The sequence below is a fragment of the Psittacula echo genome, assembly GCF_963264785.1.
Source record: "Psittacula echo genome assembly, chromosome: 2".
NCBI lineage: Eukaryota > Metazoa > Chordata > Aves > Psittaciformes > Psittacidae > Psittacula > Psittacula echo.
This window is the reverse complement of record NC_137737.1, coordinates 16,975,311-16,992,971: the sequence shown is the minus strand read 5'-3', so window position 1 is coordinate 16,992,971 and position 17,661 is coordinate 16,975,311. Positions and strand designations below refer to the sequence as shown.

Here is a 17,661-nt window from a genome sequence, read left to right as displayed (position 1 = left end):
TCTGCCAGCTGTCTTAAGTGTTTTGCTAACTGCTGCTTGTGAGTACATTATTTGCAAATCATACCATCTGTAGTAAAGTCTGCATCAAAAGCCACCAGAAAAAAAATGAAAGCTTTTGATGATTTCTTACCATGGCATAGATTCTTAACAATAATTAAAAAAAAAAAAAAAAAAGCCTTAGACAGCCTTTGTAAAATGCTGGTATTTTCTGTGACATTACTGTATTCTGAAGGTTTTGATCACATGAAGTGTGTGTGTGTATTTCAGAGCTATTTTCCAGTGATCAGGTGAAGCTGACCTTGAAACACTTCAATGGTTTAAGTGCTTCTAGGATTTATTTGGTTTTTTCAGGGGATGGTGTGATGCAGGTGGGATTGTTCAGGACTGTGATTTGTTTGTTTGTCATAGTGCCTCATTTTTGAAACTTGTTCTTCTCCCCATCTTTATCCAGTCTGCCGTGGGAAGAGTGATACAGAAGTTTGTATTTTGAAGTGAAACTGAGAACACCTGTTTTCCCTCAAGGGGGATGTGTGTATGTTATTTCAGAGTCACTATGATCAATGACCTAAGTTAAATACAGGTATCTAGGGGTTGTACTCTGTGTACGGCTTCAGATTTTCTGGAAGAAAATGAGATGGTTTCTTTAGTGTTGTCTATAGAACCGAAGCAAAGAATGGAATGATTTACCTATGATCTTTAAATCTTTGTTATTACGGTAGCATAAATGCTACATAATACATCTTTACAATTATAAAGATAGTATTTTCAACTTAATTTGCATTCACACACAAGTTTGGTTTGGTACTCAATGCAAAATGAACTTAACACTTTTTAATTTTATGGCAGCTTAATTATGGAGTAAGCAGAAATCAACAGGATGGAAATGGGGCAGTGAGGAGCAACTAACAGTTTGTAACTTTTACTTCTGACTTGCAGAATTATCAAAGGGAAATAAATTTAAGGGTAATTATGGTTATACAATGTAAAAATTCACTAATCTCGTTCCTTTTTTTAAAAATATGACATTACTTTTTACAGTTTGTGTATTGTTAACCTCTTGTTCCCCCCCCTTTTTTTTTTTTGTTTCTTTGTTAAGGTGACCAGTTAAGTGCATGAAATTTAGAAACTGGAGTAATTCAGACTGTATGAGCAATTCTATTGATATGTTTAGGTTCTGTTAATCTTTATTTATTTAGTCTCCTGCTTCTTTTTGCTGAAGCTATTCAAGTAGTGAAGATGTATGGTAATGGAGGAAGGAAGGGAGCTCTGTAATATCTTTACTATTCATTAAGCAACTCTTACACAATACAAGGACTGCAGTGAGTAGGTAGTTATTAATTTCTGCATGCTCTTCTTCGAGGGTGCTTCTTAATGTATTATTTTAATGGCTCACAAGTATTGATTCAGCACCTCTTTGAGATGAGGAAATATTGTTTTCCTGTCGGTAAAATTAGTGCAATAAACAAGATGTGATCTGGGCTTGCAAAAAATAATCAATGGTGGAACAGAATTAGAATTCAAATTCACCTACCTCCATGCTGTACTAGTTTCTCCAGAAAATAAAGTAAGTTGGATGTCTATATTCAGTGGCCATTGTAAGTGCTGGGCACTTCTTCATATCAGGTTCTGTTGAGAATATGCAGTTAGTGTCTAGTGAGAAGCATCATTTTTTTAACCCAGTATTCACATAGCAGTGAGACAGTGACAGATACGAAATCTCATAAATATTGTGCTCTTCTTCATCTCCTCGGCCTTTTTGCCTACAACTTCCAACTTCTGAAACAAGTGGAGGAGTGATCATATGGATTTCCTTATCCCTCCTTAGCCTTGATTGATTGTTGGAGTACTGTCCACCCACTATGCTGAACAAGTAAGGGTCCTACTGGAAAACATACTAAGTGCTCCTGTAGTTAAACATGGTGATAATGGGAATAAACACACCAGGGGATGAATTAAAGTTGCACAGGAAACTTTTTGACTTGGGAGTGCTTTTCTTTGAACCTAAACAATATTATATCTGTAATGTAAAAACAAATTCTGTCACACATGCTGGCAGAGTCATTATAGTTGCATGTCAGTGGCACTGAAATGTTCCAGGCAGAAGCACAGCTTGAGCTCAGGGCTAACTGCATTAGTTGGAAACAGGAGGAAGCTGTTTCTGCAAAGTTGAAGGGGAAAGGTCAGTGTGGCAATAGGCTTATGGCAGAGGACTGTGAGGATTTCACAATCCCATCCTCTCTTCTCTGACTTGTTCAAGTGGTGGGAGGGGAAACACTGGAGACAGAAACAGGGTCCTCTGGTCATGGATTGAGCTTCTGGTGGGAGGAGAAAGTAATTTTGTTGTTCCTATCTTCCTCTTTACACCTGGGAGGTGTGTATCAGTGTATGTAACTTCTTCCTTCCCTACCCGTGTCTCTGCACCTTTTAGATGATGGTTGAGATTTTGGGGAATTTAGTGAAGGAAGCCCAGCCCTATTGTGTCTATTCTTCTTTTGAAAAGGTGTCCCCTGTTGTGTTTGTATGTTCAGGACCATTTTGTGGGTGTTTGGCAAAATGGGATGTCACTTGTATGATGTTTGTTTATTTGTCAAATTATTGTTGGTTATGTAATTAGTTGGAGGCCTACTCATTTTTACTGTTCCTTACTCTTTGATGCATGCTCTAAGTTTTGGCTTGTCCATAGCTGAGGAGGATTTTGGAGGCTGCTTCTTCCCCAAAGGCATTTTCCAGTAACATAAATCAGACTGGTTGCTTCAGTCACCTTGATTTGAAAAAAAAAAAAAAAAAAAAAAATCTGAATTTTATTCCCCCCTCCCCCCCCCTGCCCCGGAATGGAAATTTAGTTGGAATTAAGAATTCTTTGTTTTGTTAAGAGTTCTTGATGGTGTCATGGTCATTAGATACACTACTGTTTCTGTCTTCCCTCTCTTTGTGATACCTGTGACTACTTTAAGGGTCCTATTTTTTCTTTTTAAATTCCATTTTTCCTTTCACATTTTGCAGTATTTCCAGTTTGAATTTTTTGTATTCATATTTTAAAAGTTACAAGGATTTTTTTTTTGCTATGAAAATGGCATAAAACTCTTTCTCGAGTTCATATGGAACCTTATATCCAGTCCCAATATCCATTTTCCTTGTTCTACTAAACAAAACCCCAGAACTAAACAGAAAATGATGTTCTTGTGATAGAGACCATTTCCACCAAGAGATTATTGAGTTTGTTTAAATGCTGAGTCATGTTGTCCAAATAGCATTTTTTTTTTTCAATGTGATTTCTTTATTTTTTTTCCTTCCAATTAATATTGTTTGCCCACTTGTTCATTTGCATCCTGGAAATGGCATGCAGAAGAGGACAAGGCAGGGAAACTACAAAACGGCAGATCCAGTGTATGAGTTTAATTTTGCTTGCATCTTATTTTTGGCCCTTACAGTAGTTATATTTACCCCTGATGCCCAGAAAATGAACTGTCCTTTTGTGACCTCTTGTCAGCTGTTGCTGGACTTGCTCCTTACATTCCTGTCATAGAAAAAGCCACCTAGGTACAGTGTAGCTTTTCTTCATTGGCTGTTTCAATTTTAAAAGGATATTATTGTTTAAAACTTTACTCTTTGCTTCAAAGTATCATTTTCACAACTCCGAGGCTTTAATGAATGCTGGTTCTTGCTGAAGAATCCATCTTTACAAGATAAACCAGGGTGACTATTGGAGACATTTTCTGAGCAGACATGTATTTACAGCTTTGGTAATATGAATGTATTTCAATAGTAATGGAATAAAAATAGGAAGAGTGAGGTGAAAAAATGCAGGGAGGCATCCTGGTAAGAAATAACCTCCAGTGATTTGAAACATAGTTCAATTGTCTCTGCCATAAATTTGAGAATAAGTGTCTTACACGGGTGATAAAAATGGCACAGACTATTTTTTATATACTCATTATTCACTTAGTTTGTCTTTTTCAATTAATGTGGAGTCTGTCTTTCTCATCTGACTGGGTTTACGTTTCTTTCATAATCATATGTCAACAAACCACAATAGATGCAGCATAATGTGGCACACAGTGTAAATCTTTAGGTTAATCCTTAACATTTTTTATTATAGTTCATTTGGAATCACTCTGTAACTTGATCATGATTTGTACTGGTGTGGTTTTTTTCATTATATGCTTAATATGTTACAGCTTCATCTTTTCTCACATCTTTAATGTAGAGAGAGGATGCTCAACTACTCAGCCAGTGAGATTAGGTGCATATAGTCCTTGATTATAATTTTTCTTCTTGAACTTCTTAAGAGATGTCTTATCTGTTTGCTTCATTTGAGGAGTCTTAGCAGTCTGTGTGTATTTCTGCTTTCTAAATCACAGATGAAACTGTTGAATCTCAATGTTTTTCATTAAACTCACTTTGTATGTAGCGACATGGCAAGATAGCCGTGCTTTTGGGGATTTAAGGTACAGTAGTTTCTAAAGGCGGTCCATTTCAGGACTTTGCACTAAAAAGGAATGCTCACCTGCTTGTAAAGCTTGATCAAACTGATACCTCAAAATGTGTCAGTTACTTTTATTTTACATCATGTGTTCTGTTTCTGTATATGTACATTGTTTTAAAGACAATTTAGCAAACTCTGGATAGAGACTTTTAAATGTAGCTGGGGAGTATGGGGGGAGAGCAGAAGCAAAATTCTTGAATATTTCTTGATTCAAGAGGGCAGGCAGTCCCAGATATGGCTTGATAATTTGTCTTCAGACCTGTTCCTTACTAATGAATTGCATGAAAACTTGGAAATCAAATTAATTGCTTTCTAATGCCAGCCCATGTAAAGCTGAAAGATACAGTCTCTTTCATGCTGGTCACCTTTGGACAGTGTGTGTGCACAAATGTGCCTAGCTTGCGTTACCTTCCAAAATTCTCTGGTCTGCTTTCCCAAATTCTCTGGCTTGCAGCCAGCTTCTGGCTCTTTCAGGCCTTGAGGTGGAGAAGAATGATGAGAGAAGGCTGGTGGCTGGAGCAATTATTCTGCTGACCTGCCATTCCCTTCCTGTGTGACTGGCAGCGCATGTAGCAGGTGACACCACGCAAGTGTCCCTTGTTGCATGATGAATGCATATCCAGCCACAAACCAGCAACATTCATTCTCCTTGGGTAATGGGCAGAGTGCTGCCTTCAAGCTCTGCCATGTGAGTGGAAACACACATATCTCATTGCCAGTTTGTGATTGTTCTCTGTCATTTGAATGGTATGAAGTCATCAGGTGATGAAGAAGTGACTGACTTTTTGATAATGTGATGGACAACATTTTGGTTATCTGTTAGAAGAAGGGAAAAAGGAAGACCCGGGGAACAGTCTTTGAGTGCCTCTATGAGAGTGTGTTTGGCCCACCCTGACACAAAAATGAGGTAGTTCTGTCCTAAGTATATTTGTTTATTAAGTGCGAATTATGATCACGATATTAAACCCTGTAAACAACAAAAGTGCTGTGATTTGTTACGAGTAACACCCTGTAACACAGCACTTGCTTTGGGCTAAAAATTTACAGTGTTCTTGAGAAAGCCCATCTGCGTAGTTTCAGCCTTCATGAAAGGAAATAGTGCCAAAGACTTAGACCAATGAAAAACTTGCAGTGTTGTCTGTTTATAATCATTGAAGTAACGAGAACCACAAAATGTTTTAACAATGAAATGCAAAATAAATCTTAGCTTTTTTCCTTGTAAAAGGAATGTAGATGAAAATAAAATTAAAATGGCCTTTTAGCTTTTGATTGTTGTATGAACTAGCAATTAAGCTTTGAAACTATATGAGCTGGTTGAAGTGGACAGAACTAGACTGTGGTGTGACTTCCTTTTTCTGTCAGTTTGTAACCTGTATTGACAGAGCAATTTGTGAGTGAATCTTATCAATTGGATCTTTCAGTTCAGCAGCTATTGTTCATTTCTGGAGGCACTTAATTTTTCTGGGCTATGGCTAATGCAAAGTTAAAATTACAAGCTTTAAGAATCAGAGCAACAAAGATGGGTATTCAGGCTATCAGGAAGTCTAACACAGAAGCTAACACAGAAAGAGGTGTTGAATAGGTTTCCAAAATTTATTTCTCTTTGAAATGTTAGTGTTTCAATGGAAACACCTGAGTCTCTGCAATGTGTGATACTAAATAGGTGCTCATTTTTTTAAGAACAAACAATTTATGGAAATAATTTGTTTTGTTTGTTGTGTGGTAACTGATTAATAAAAGTGCTTTTAAGTTGGAAATCTGCTCAAAGATGTTTTGTTTGGAGTTTATCTTTTATTCCTTTTTAAATTCCGCAATGGACCAACTGCTACTGAAGCATAAAGAAACATGTCTACTCTCAAGTGCTTGTGACTAGTAGTTTACATTTTCCTTTTCTGTATAGCATTAAACTAGCAGAGGAGAGGTCAATTTTGGATCATCCTGGAGAAAGAAGAGCAAGTAGGTGATTTGAGTGGTGAGAAATAGGTAAATTTTTTTGCTTGTTTGAAATTCACTGTATATGACTTGGATCTGTCATACTGAAGTCCTGAGTCCTGTTCTCATTCCAAGGTATATCACTTAATGGAATGTAAGAGAAATTTCATGAACATTCCGTTATGTTAAGCCAGTGAGGAAGCTTACTCTTAACAGCCAGGACTGCTTCTTCCATACTCTTCCCTAGTGTTGGAAGTACAGATAGTGAAGAGATGATCACAACTTAGATATCCTAAGCTTTCTTGCTTCTTGTCCAGAGGAGCTAAGTTACTCATCTCATGTGCATCTGCCAAATCCAGGATGAATTTACAGGACTGGATAAGAACATGGCTTGAGCAAGCTATATAACTTTCTGTATAATTGTGAGTAGATAAGAAAAATCTATGATACAGTAACGCATACTTTTCAAGTAAATTGCTTCTTTAGCATCCTATTGAGTATCGCGTGTGTCAGAAGCGGAAATTTTTGCTTATGATAATCAACTTGTTTTCTCTTCCCCACATATTCCATAATTACGTTACTTCAACATTTGTATTTGAAAAAAGCTTTGATAGGCAGTCAAAACCTGTGATGGCAGAGTTCTCACCTGGATTTTGAGCTTTTCCAAGAAGTAAAGAAGCCCACTGAGTTTAGGTGAAGACTTCTGAAGCAAAGTTCTGTGATTAGTTAGTGTCCGAAGATTACTGTGCAAGCATTGTTCCTTACTTATAAATGTGAATAATTCCTCTAAGCTTTCAGATGTTGCTGCCTAGGGGGAACTTTGAAACTGCCATCTAATTTTTGAAATAAACATGAAAAAGTCTGAAGAAACAAGTATTTAAATCACCTGTACCTCCCAGAATGAAAGGTTGGTCTGCACTGGAAAATCCTGTTGGGTTTCACTGAGAGAGAAACTGTTAATGGTTTTGCCTTCAGTAGTAAAAGTATTGGTTTTTTTGACCTAAGTTTTGTGGTTGGTCTTCGGACTGCATCGGTCCTTATTTGCTTGCTTGATCGCCAATTCTACTAATTGGAATTTATGAAGGTGTATAATTTTTTTTATGGGTTAAGGCAAGATATGTTTCCAGGGATGCTTGGTGTAGGGCATAGAGGCTGTTGGGGGTTTGTCTGGAGGATTCATTAATACGCATGTTAAGTGCCTTTCCTTCTGTCTTTTTAAAGAAGGAATGCCATAGAACTGAATGTGGTTGTTCACCCCGCTTCAGGGCTGCTCTGGAAAATGTAATGGGGAAGCTTCTCTGTCTTATGGGGAATAATATAATTCTTCAGAACCCTAAAATATTTTATAAAAAACCCCAAAAAACAAAAAAGAAGATATCTGCTATGCTTTGTGAAGACAGCAATTTAAACATCTAAATAATCATCTCAAATTATTTATAAAGAATGACATCTTTGCAATAGCTATGCCAGTGTTCTCAAAGAGTAACTTAATTTGTTTTCCTGCAGTCTGTAATATAAAGTGGGGTATATTTCTGCAGAACTTCTGTTTCATAAAGAAAAAAGCAGTCAATTTTTTCAGTTAATAAATCTGCAGTGAATATTCATTTAATGTTGTTTTAAAATGTGAACTTTCGTTCACAAACATTTGAATTCTTAATTGGCTGATTTAGATTTATGAAAATGGAAGATTTCATCAGATTGGAAAATTAGAGGATTACAACAGTACTATCCATATCTATTTGCATCTACACAGGTTGAGCCAATCTGTGTGTGTATGGGGAGCAGGCAGGCACTGTGTAGGGGTGTTTGTTACTTATATATGCTTTCATTTATTCAGTGAACAGTTGTTACCCATACATCTGAGAAAACCAAATTAACAAGCAGGGTTTTTTTGTCATATTCCTAGTTTTCAGTTTTCAGGATAATTGTATGTTGATTGGTAACTATAAGAAACTTTTGCAGTTACTTTTCTCAATTGTATTTGTTAATCAAGAAAACATACTACTGGAGAAGTTACACTCCTCCAAATTCTCAGTCACTGCATTGTTTTTATCCTATGGAATGGATATTTACAAAGAACCATGGTAACTTTTATGGAATGCTTTGATTTTACATGACTATATAAATCCATGTAATTAAAAATTACAGTGCAGATTAGTACAGGTTAGGTTGTGATTCTACAAGTGTAGGTATGCTTAACTTCAAGTACATGCTTGAGTTTGACGTCTTGGATAGTTAGGCACAATAACCATAATTGTTTACAGGATTAAGGTTTTTGATATGAACTTTTAGTTAATTAGGGAGTTCAGAGGCAATGTGAGACCATTTGAAAATGCTATAACCGCTAAGTGACCTATATTAGTAATAGCTGGGTAGGTGTTAGTGCTGAAATGACGACTCACTCAGCCATTTTTGTAACTTGCACTTCTGAAATAACGTGGCAGTAATACATGCATAAAGCCTATTTCCATGTTTTAGCTTTATCCTCTACTTTAGGTGATGGAAAGTAATTGTTATAGTACTGCAATTTATTAGGACTTATGTGGCATAATTAAGTGAGCAAGAATCAAATGTCACCATAGGATTTGCTGTGCTAAGCATAAGTAGATCAGAGAACAAATGTATCTCATTTAGAATCTGAAATGCCTGTTAACTACATTGTGTGTAGGTCTGAAAATAATTTTCTTAGTTTTTCACAGTAATATCAGGAGAAACTCATTACATGAGTATTTCTCTTTTTTTGAGGTGTATTTTGTTTTTCTTCTTTATTTAGATGTTGACACATTTATTTCTCAAACGCTAAGAGGAGAAAATTTATCTAAGAAAGCAAAAGAAAAAAGGGAAGTTCTTCTTAAGAAGATAAAAGATGTTAAGGCAAGGTAAGTAAGCTTCATGGCTTTAATATGCTATAAGGTCACACATAAAGTTTTTACAATCTTTCAATAACCTTTAACAATATTAGCAAAAATCTGTTTAGGTACTTATTTTTGTCAAATAATCTGCACGGGTTCAGGTCTTTATATCTTTCCTGAAGCTGATACAATTGTCAGAAATGGGAACAGAAGGGTTTGTCCCATTTGAATTGCTGCAATATTCTGAACCTTGATTGCAGGCTTGTTTGGTAGAGCTTGCCTTCACCTGTGCTTTGGTAAGACTCATTGAAATTTAAGAAATATAATGCATTGAGAATATGAATGAGTTTCCTGTCACCATACTCTGCTGGTGTAAACCAGCATAGTTCAGTGCTGACTTTGCTTTACTGTATATTCTGTCATTTAGCTCTGTAATAGCAAATTGAAACATAACTGGAAACTATTTATAGTTGGTTTCTGCAGTGTTAAAATAGTGAAGTACTGTGGCAGACCACGCAGAGTGCTCTGGCTTTTTTTCCTTTTCCTCTCTTTTTTATCTCAATAGGTATGATTTGAGACTCTCTTCTGTTGTGTCTTAGTTTCAGTCAGACAAATCAGTTGAAGAGATTTGGCTGTAGTTTTATATGTGCTACTAAATTTTCCTTGCAAAATCTCTTTTCTTACAACTCTGATCAACTAGGATATAATCTAGGACTTGCTATTCTTTTCCCACTGTTGTTTCCAAATTGTTTTTCTACTGATCCACTCCTGTGTGATAATCTCTTAACCTTTCCTTTGATGACATGCTCCTGCCTCTGAGGCAACTTGTTTACAATTTCAAATACAGCACAATCATCTGGCAAGGGCATCATTCTTTGCATCACACTAACTGTGGGAAGATATGAGATGTATCCCAAAGTCTTTTAATTGAGGGTTTGTGTGCCTTTGATTCAGTTTATAAATGCTTAGGGAACTACTTTTTTAAGGAATCAGGACTTCTTCTCTTTTCATGCTTTCCCTCCTGGGTTATTGAGCTAAACAGGGACTGTACAGGCGACTTGCAGATACAGCACTACTGACTTTTTATCTTCAGTCTTATGAGTCAACTGTGTTTTTTTTTTTTTGATGATGAAATATCAAAGGTGGGAACCTGCAGTTATGAACGCAGTTGACCCTGAATGCTTTGCCATTTGCTTACGTGACCTAACAATTTCATGTCTTTTTTAATTTCTAATTCCTTCCTTGTCTCCTGTAATATTATTCACTCTTAACAACATTTTGTTTTTCATGCAGGCTATAATATATATGCACATTGTAGTCATCTTTGACTTTCACATCCCACATATTGGGCTGTGCTTCTTCTGCTACTTCTTATACAGGATTTCTCAGATCTGGCCTTTTATCTCTGCATTTCTTGGTTTCTTATCGCTAGACCATTCCTTTCTCTCCTGCTTGTTACTTGTAAGCATCTCCTTAAGGACTAACCTGATACACATACTACTGCTTATTGTCTATAAAGATGGTCTTGGCAGCTGCATTTTATTTGCCAGTTATTTCTGGTGAAATCCTCTCCTTTTCACATAAAGTCCATGCACACTTCTTCAGGTGCTGTTTTAGATAACTCTGTCCTGAGTATTTATCTTTATACATCAAACTTATCCTATGATTACTTTTGTTTCTGAAATATCAAGATTTAGCTCTGAAGAAATAGTATTTTTTTCCCCTCTGGGATGATAGCAATAGAAGTTTTTTAGGCATAAAGTACGGTAAGATATTCCTATTTGAAAATTACTTTTGTAATTTAGGCATGCATCAACTTTTGAATTTCTGGTTAATTATTAATACTGTTTAATTTGAATTTCATAGATTATTGCAACTAAACCCAGTATTTGTGTATTTTTTATTCTGCTGACCTACTGTGTTATTTTAAAGTATGCTTAGTGGCTTTTACTTGTGCACAAAACTTTTTTGGAATATGTTACTATTTGGAAAATTTACTAAAGATGCTTATTTATGTTTATACGTTAACATATCTGAATAGATGTATATCCCTATAAATGGCAGCTCTGAGTTTGGTTTTGTTCAAGCCTTCTTTGAAGTGACTGGGGATTCTCTCAACTGCAGAGGCAAAAGAAAAACTGAGTAAATACGTTAGCCAAAAATAAAGACATAAAAATTATTAAGGAAAACTTGGCAGTGCTAAGTTTCAACTACAAAACTTGTTAAAAACTAATAACTGTTCCGCGCTGTGTTCTAGTACCATGGATTGGCAAGTGCGTTGCTTTACTTTGTTTCTTCTTCTTTCTGCAGATATCCTCAAGAATTCCAGGATAAAGGTAAATGTCGCGCTTTGTTTGTTTGTTTGTTTTTTCCTTCTCCCCCGTGATGTACTTTTACCCCCTGGCATACCCTAAGCCGGAGGAGCTCAAGGCGCTGGCGGCGGCAGTGCCCGGCCGTGCCCAGGTGCTCCCGAGGCCGTAGAGCCTGGCTCCCCCTGCTGAGGGAAGCGGGAAAAGCTTCGCGGTTGTCAAGTTCTCGCTAAGCCATCGCTCAAAGCCAGGTCCCATTTCCTTCATTGAACGCCTCTGGAAAGGCTTACTGATGAAAAGATGAGCTTAGAAATATAGTTCAGAATAGGAGCTTGTTATGTCTGGCTTAATTAGCAGTAGCGTAGCGTTGCAAAAGACCATGTAAGCAGGGTTTTTTTTGTTTTCCAGAGGAAGCCTATGCAAAGCAGTCTGCTTAGGAGGTAAAATTTTAATAGGGATAAATTATTTCAGCCTTTTTCTCTTAACATTGCAAAAGTCTTCAATTCCATAGTGATGTTTCTTTAACCTTTTAATAGGATCATCTAGTGGCAATATGATATTGGCTTTCGATCCACGCTGAATGAATGTTTCCATAGTGCAGCCGGAGCTCAGACCTTCAGTTGGAGAGGAGATGATTTAGTGTGCAAGTAATGAAAACTGAAGTGTGGGTTATCTATTGTCTTCTAGTGGAGTTAAAACAAAGCTGCAGAGCTCAGTTTAGAGAAGACTGAGTGTGTTGCTACAGTGCTCTGTTCTGTAACTAAACCTGGAAGGGCTCTTATTTCCATGATGCTAATTCTTGAGGTCATGACCTATAGCCTGTGGATGCTGGTATGAGGGTCACAGTGCGAGGTCAAAAAAGCCAATGCAAAGCTTCAGTTTTTTGCAGTGGTTGAAGAACTGTCTGTTTCTGAACAAGGAGGTTGAAATGTGTGGGCTACAGTGTGCCTCCTGATAAAGTGAAAATATGTAAGTCGTATTAGGCAAGTAATGCTATAACAAGGCACAACAAGTTCATACATTTCTTATCTCTGTTTAAATCAAACTACACAGCCATAGCAGTTTGAATAAGAAGAAAATGTGACTTGAAACTTCCCAAAGGTTGCCAAAGTTTTGTAAATTTAAACTATGTGGTTATTTAAAAAATGCATTAAAATAATTTACTATTTTTTTTTAATATTGCACCTCAGTACCCTTATTGAAGTGAAAATGTAGTTTGCTTCCTCTCCTCACTGTCCAGCAGAACTGAATGTGGAAAAGTCAAATGTTATTTTGTTAAACGAATGACTAACATGAAATAAGGTAGGCTAGTTTTTTTGTTGCAAGTGCATCTGACTTTCCAGAGAGCATGTTTTTGAAGATTTAATAACTTTCTGAGGCTGTGAATTGCCAGTAAACATGAAAGTTGTCTGTAGAGAGCAGAGTTTGTGTTTACTGGTTTGCTTTTTATGAAGGTCAGGAAAATTCTACTGTGCTTACTTTCTTCACTGGCATTTGATTTGGAATTTCTTTTCTGATTCAACAAATTTATTAATTAATGAAATCTCATTGCCATCAAAATAGATGGTTTAATTGATACAGTCCACAATTGTTACTGTATAACTTGTTCTGACTTCTGTGAAGGTATTCAGTCTTATTCCTTTTATTAGAGTGCATTTGATTCCTTAGGAAGGATATGTTGCCCCTTTAAATTCTCATGATGTCTCGCTGGTTCAGATTGTAGAACTACCAAAGATGGTGAAGCTTGCAAATGCTGATACTTTAGTTTTATTTCAGTATTTGTCAATAAAATGAGAGTGCTCTAAAGTAATACCATTGTTTTCTGCAAGTGAGGATAAATTTCTCTAAATTCTGTGCCTTTACATACATAAATACAAAAAAAACCCCAACAAACCAACCATGAGAAATGGGAGCCTACATTTATTTGCAAAATATTTGAGGAAATATGGTATAGGTTGTTGGTATCATTTCCAGAGTTCAAGAAGTGTGGCTAAACTTATTTGGTTGTGTCATTCTTAATTCAGGCCTGTACAAATTAGGCGTGACTTGTGTAGGTGTAGGACAAAGGACCCACATGGAGGTAAGCAGTCAGATTCTTGGCCAGCTACTAGTGTAACAAAGCAGTGGCAGCAGCTGAGTGAGGTCAGCTTTTGTGCCCATTCATACCTCTGTGCACACCTAAACATTTGAAAAAATGGAAAATTTGAGAAAAGGTTAAAAACTGAGGGGAAAAAAAATTAACCTTTGAGAAAAGGTTAAACATTTGAAAAGAGGTTAAAACCAGTGTTGGTCAGACATTTTCTTCCTCCTCCCCCTCCAGAATAAAAAGGAATATCCAAAAATATAAGATGAAAAAGGAGACTATCCTTTAGGAAAAAGGGAGAGGTGGAAGCAGAAATGTGGAAACTGCACTGAAACAAACTAGGAAGAATAAAAACTACTGTACACATTTAAACTTGATGTTTGCTGTTCCTTTTTTTGTGGTAGCAGTTACTCCATTTTTTTTTTTTTAAATGCAAATAAAATAGTCTTTGTTGTAGCTGGAAGGAAAGGTGAAGAATAGTTCATATTATGTGCCATATTATCATGGTATAGTATTTATCACAGTACATGAATTATACCATGTCAGCTGTTTTCAAGAATCTAATGAGTTGTGACCTCTCATCCTTCCAGAAGCACTCAGAAGAATCTTTTGGAAGCTGAAAGAAGTGGAGTAATGCTTTAAATATTGTTATATCTCCTGTATAACATAATGAAACTTGACTATGGTTTCTCAAACAGCAGCTCCTTCAGCTTGTGAGTTGTTCCACAATTATGCTTTGTGGTCATCAGCTTGTGACTCCACTCTCATTGTTGCATGCTCTTGAAGCTCTACTGGCTTTGCAGTGACTGGTCAGTTTGACCAAGGTACTGTATGCGTATGGGCTTTGGCCACTATCATGCAGAATCTTATCTTTCATAAAAATAAAGCAAAGAGGTTTTAAAAGAATAAAAAAAAAAAAGTTGAAGAGCACATGCATAAGTAGAACCAGGCTTCTTAAAACCAAAATCAGCTGTGTGAATATCTCTAACTTTCAGAAAGCGCATACATACTTCTTTGCAACCAAATTGATAAACTTTGGGACTTGCTTGCATCCTCCTAGAAAGAAGCCTTTTTAGATTCTCTGTTAGGTCAGTAAATACGCTGGCAAAAGCATCTTTTGTGTCTACATGGTGAAAAAAATAAGGAAGGTGTATAGGAAGATACTTAATTCTCATGTGTGATGTGTTATCTGATTTTACACTGACTTTTACAGTTAATTTACAAAGTGCATGTTGTTCTTATGACAGAAAATGTACAATTGTATTAATACCCAAAATACTAGTCTTTCAACAAATTTTATTTTTTATTGAGTTATTAAACATTTATTGCATTTATTTTATTCTTAAATTAAGAAACTGCTGCTTTTTTTTTTCTTTTTCTTTTAATTTGAAATATTTGACTCCTCATCTAAGCAGTTTAAGCAAAACCAAAAAGCCGTAGTCGCACTCAAAGTGACCTGTTCTAGATCTTAGAATTGGGAAAGAACTTGAAAACTAAGATAATTCTCATACAAATTGGATTAATTTTTTATAAGACTAGTATTCCACTGAGGATATGAAGGTCTGGATTTTGTCAGAGATCCTGAGTTAATACAGTTTTGGGCATTTCTCTGTTTTGAGATTAATTGAATCAATACCATGGCTGCCAAAATGTTTAGTTAAAAGAACCTTGCTTTCAATTTATGCTAAAAATAGTACTAAAGTTGGCAGAAGCACTATAAGCCCTAGAATGTGTTTTTGTGTTTGAAGCTCACTTGCCATCTGCTCTTTGCATTTATTTTAGTAAAAGATACATTTTTAATCACTTTTCTCAAAAGATTTTTGGCTCAGTGTTGAAAGTGGGACACCAAAAGTACTAACCAAATCAAGTCATAATAGGGAAATTTGCAGAACAAGTTCCCCATAAAGCACTTGGTGTACCTTATATATGAGCTGTGGCACATGACTTCGGCTCTATTTGTGCAGAAAAGTACGACGTGACCTTTACTAACTACCACTTTTCAGTCTGATGAAAACTGATGAAGGTCCACTTTCATTTTAATTTCATTGTAGTATAAGAGAAGATAAATTTGTGTCTCTAGAGCATCAGTGTTCTATGTAGTTATTGGGAATACCTGCAGGAAACCTTTAAGTGACTTGGATGTCTCTGGCTCTTGGTAGAGCCGTGTCTGGAGTGTGAGGCATCTGCTTCCTGGAAATAGCAAGCTGACAGAGTAGCACTGTATGCAAGGGCTTTTTTATTTTCCTCCCCTGCCCCGTGTTTTTTGTTGAGGTGCTATTTCCTTTTTTGTTCCTGTACTCTTTTTTTTTTCCCCCTCAGGAAATGGCAGCAGGTAGGAGTCTTTCTGGACTTGAGAAAAGGAGGCAGTAGCTTGTAGTCATCACAGCAGTATGTGGATGCAAGTTCTGTATTTTAACACACTTAAGCTTTCAGTCAGGGGCATAAATACATCATTAGTAATAACCGTAAATGGGAAAGATATGGCTTAGTTGTTGTGTAGTTCTTTGAGGATCTTCATGATGTATTTCTGGAGAGGCCATCAGGTGCATTAGAATTGTACCAAGTATCACTTTCTCCTGGAAGTCTGGAGGGTTTCCTTGTAGGCACTGTTGCCTGTTTCAGCTACATGTAGTTGTTATCTGTGAAGTGTCCCTGCCAAGTGCAATTTAAAGCAGCACAAGACAGAACCACCAGTGCAGCATGAAATGATCTTATGTGTATCGTCAGAATGAGAGACAACTCAACAAGTAAAAGTTGTGTTGCTTTTCTTGCTTGAAGCGTATTTGCTTACAAACTTAATGGTGTTTAAGTATTGTTTTAACAAATAGCTGCTAAAGAATTCCTACTTGACCTTTACAAAACAAGCCATTAAAAACAGCCATGTTGATATGAGACTCCAGAAGACTCTTCAGGAATGAGTGTATTGGAGCAGATTGCATGGCAAAGCATACGTTGAGAAAGTGGCTATCAGAAGAATCCAGTCTGGCAAGATGACTGGTGGTGGATTGGGTCAGTTGCATCTTCTTAAAAAAGCATCAGCAACTATTAAGGGGCTAAAGAATACCTGTGCCAGCTTGAAAGCAGCTTTGTCTAGTTATTTTTCTGAAAAACTATGTAGTGAGAACCTTGCATTGATCTGCTTGATGGCTCCATCCAGTCCTTTGTTTGATGGGCTGTTATTGCAGCAGAGAGTGGACAGGAGGAAGTGATTTCAACCTGCTGTGACTTGGGACCTTTCAAAATGGCAAGAGGCAGAGTGTTTTGAGCTGCATGACATTTTATTTTTGTGAATTGTTTTATTTCTTTTATACTTGAGCAACTTTAATGCACCACTCTGTCTAGACTTTTTTGTTTAGTGATCTGAGGATGTGAGCTAGCAAGGCTCTTTCAGGGATATTGGCTGAAACATCTTGCATGCTCTTTTATTAGAGTTAGTGGTGAAAGCAGTATCTTTAATACTTAGGAGTTCATTGCTATAATCACTATTTTAGAAGAAAATGAATTCTTGGGGAAAAATAATATTATTTTTTTTTTTTATAAACTGGATTCTTACAAAATAGTATGGTCATGTTCATTATATTCGGCTTGTACCAACTAAATCTGTTAGAAATCTTCAGAACAGGGGGCAAGGACTGAAGTGCAGCCCTTGTTACAATGAGGAGAGTTTGTTTTATGCTCCATTCCTAATGTGGTACACTTACCCTTTGCTATGCGTTACTTCCTAAATCAATAAATAAGCTGTAATGGAAAAGGTAGCATTTAATAAGTAAAGACATTGTATGGGTTTTTTTTACAGATAACAAAATATTGATTCTGCTATCAAACCTACAAAAGGTTAGTTTGAATTGCAGAAGCTGGAGACTAGGGTCAGTTCATATGCATATTTTTGTTCTTGTTTAACTGTTAACTATCTACTGTTAATTAAACTTCTTTTTTTCAACTTCCAGATAAATCATATGGTATTCTGGGGAAACAAGAAACCATATCAATGAGCATCAA

General features: G+C 36.4%; 1 protein-coding gene across 2 annotated transcripts in view; it reads left to right on the top strand.

Moving 5' to 3' along the window:
* Window positions 1–17,661, top strand: part of SKAP2 (src kinase associated phosphoprotein 2) — a 116,014-nt gene that overhangs the window by 1,325 nt on the left and 97,028 nt on the right. For both annotated transcript variants that reach the window (XM_080610159.1, XM_080610158.1), the window contains exons 2-3: window positions 9,192–9,297; window positions 11,581–11,606. In XM_080610159.1, the coding sequence (XP_080466285.1) occupies window positions 9,192–9,297; window positions 11,581–11,606 (132 nt within the window). The remainder of the gene's footprint in view (window positions 1–9,191; window positions 9,298–11,580; window positions 11,607–17,661) is intronic.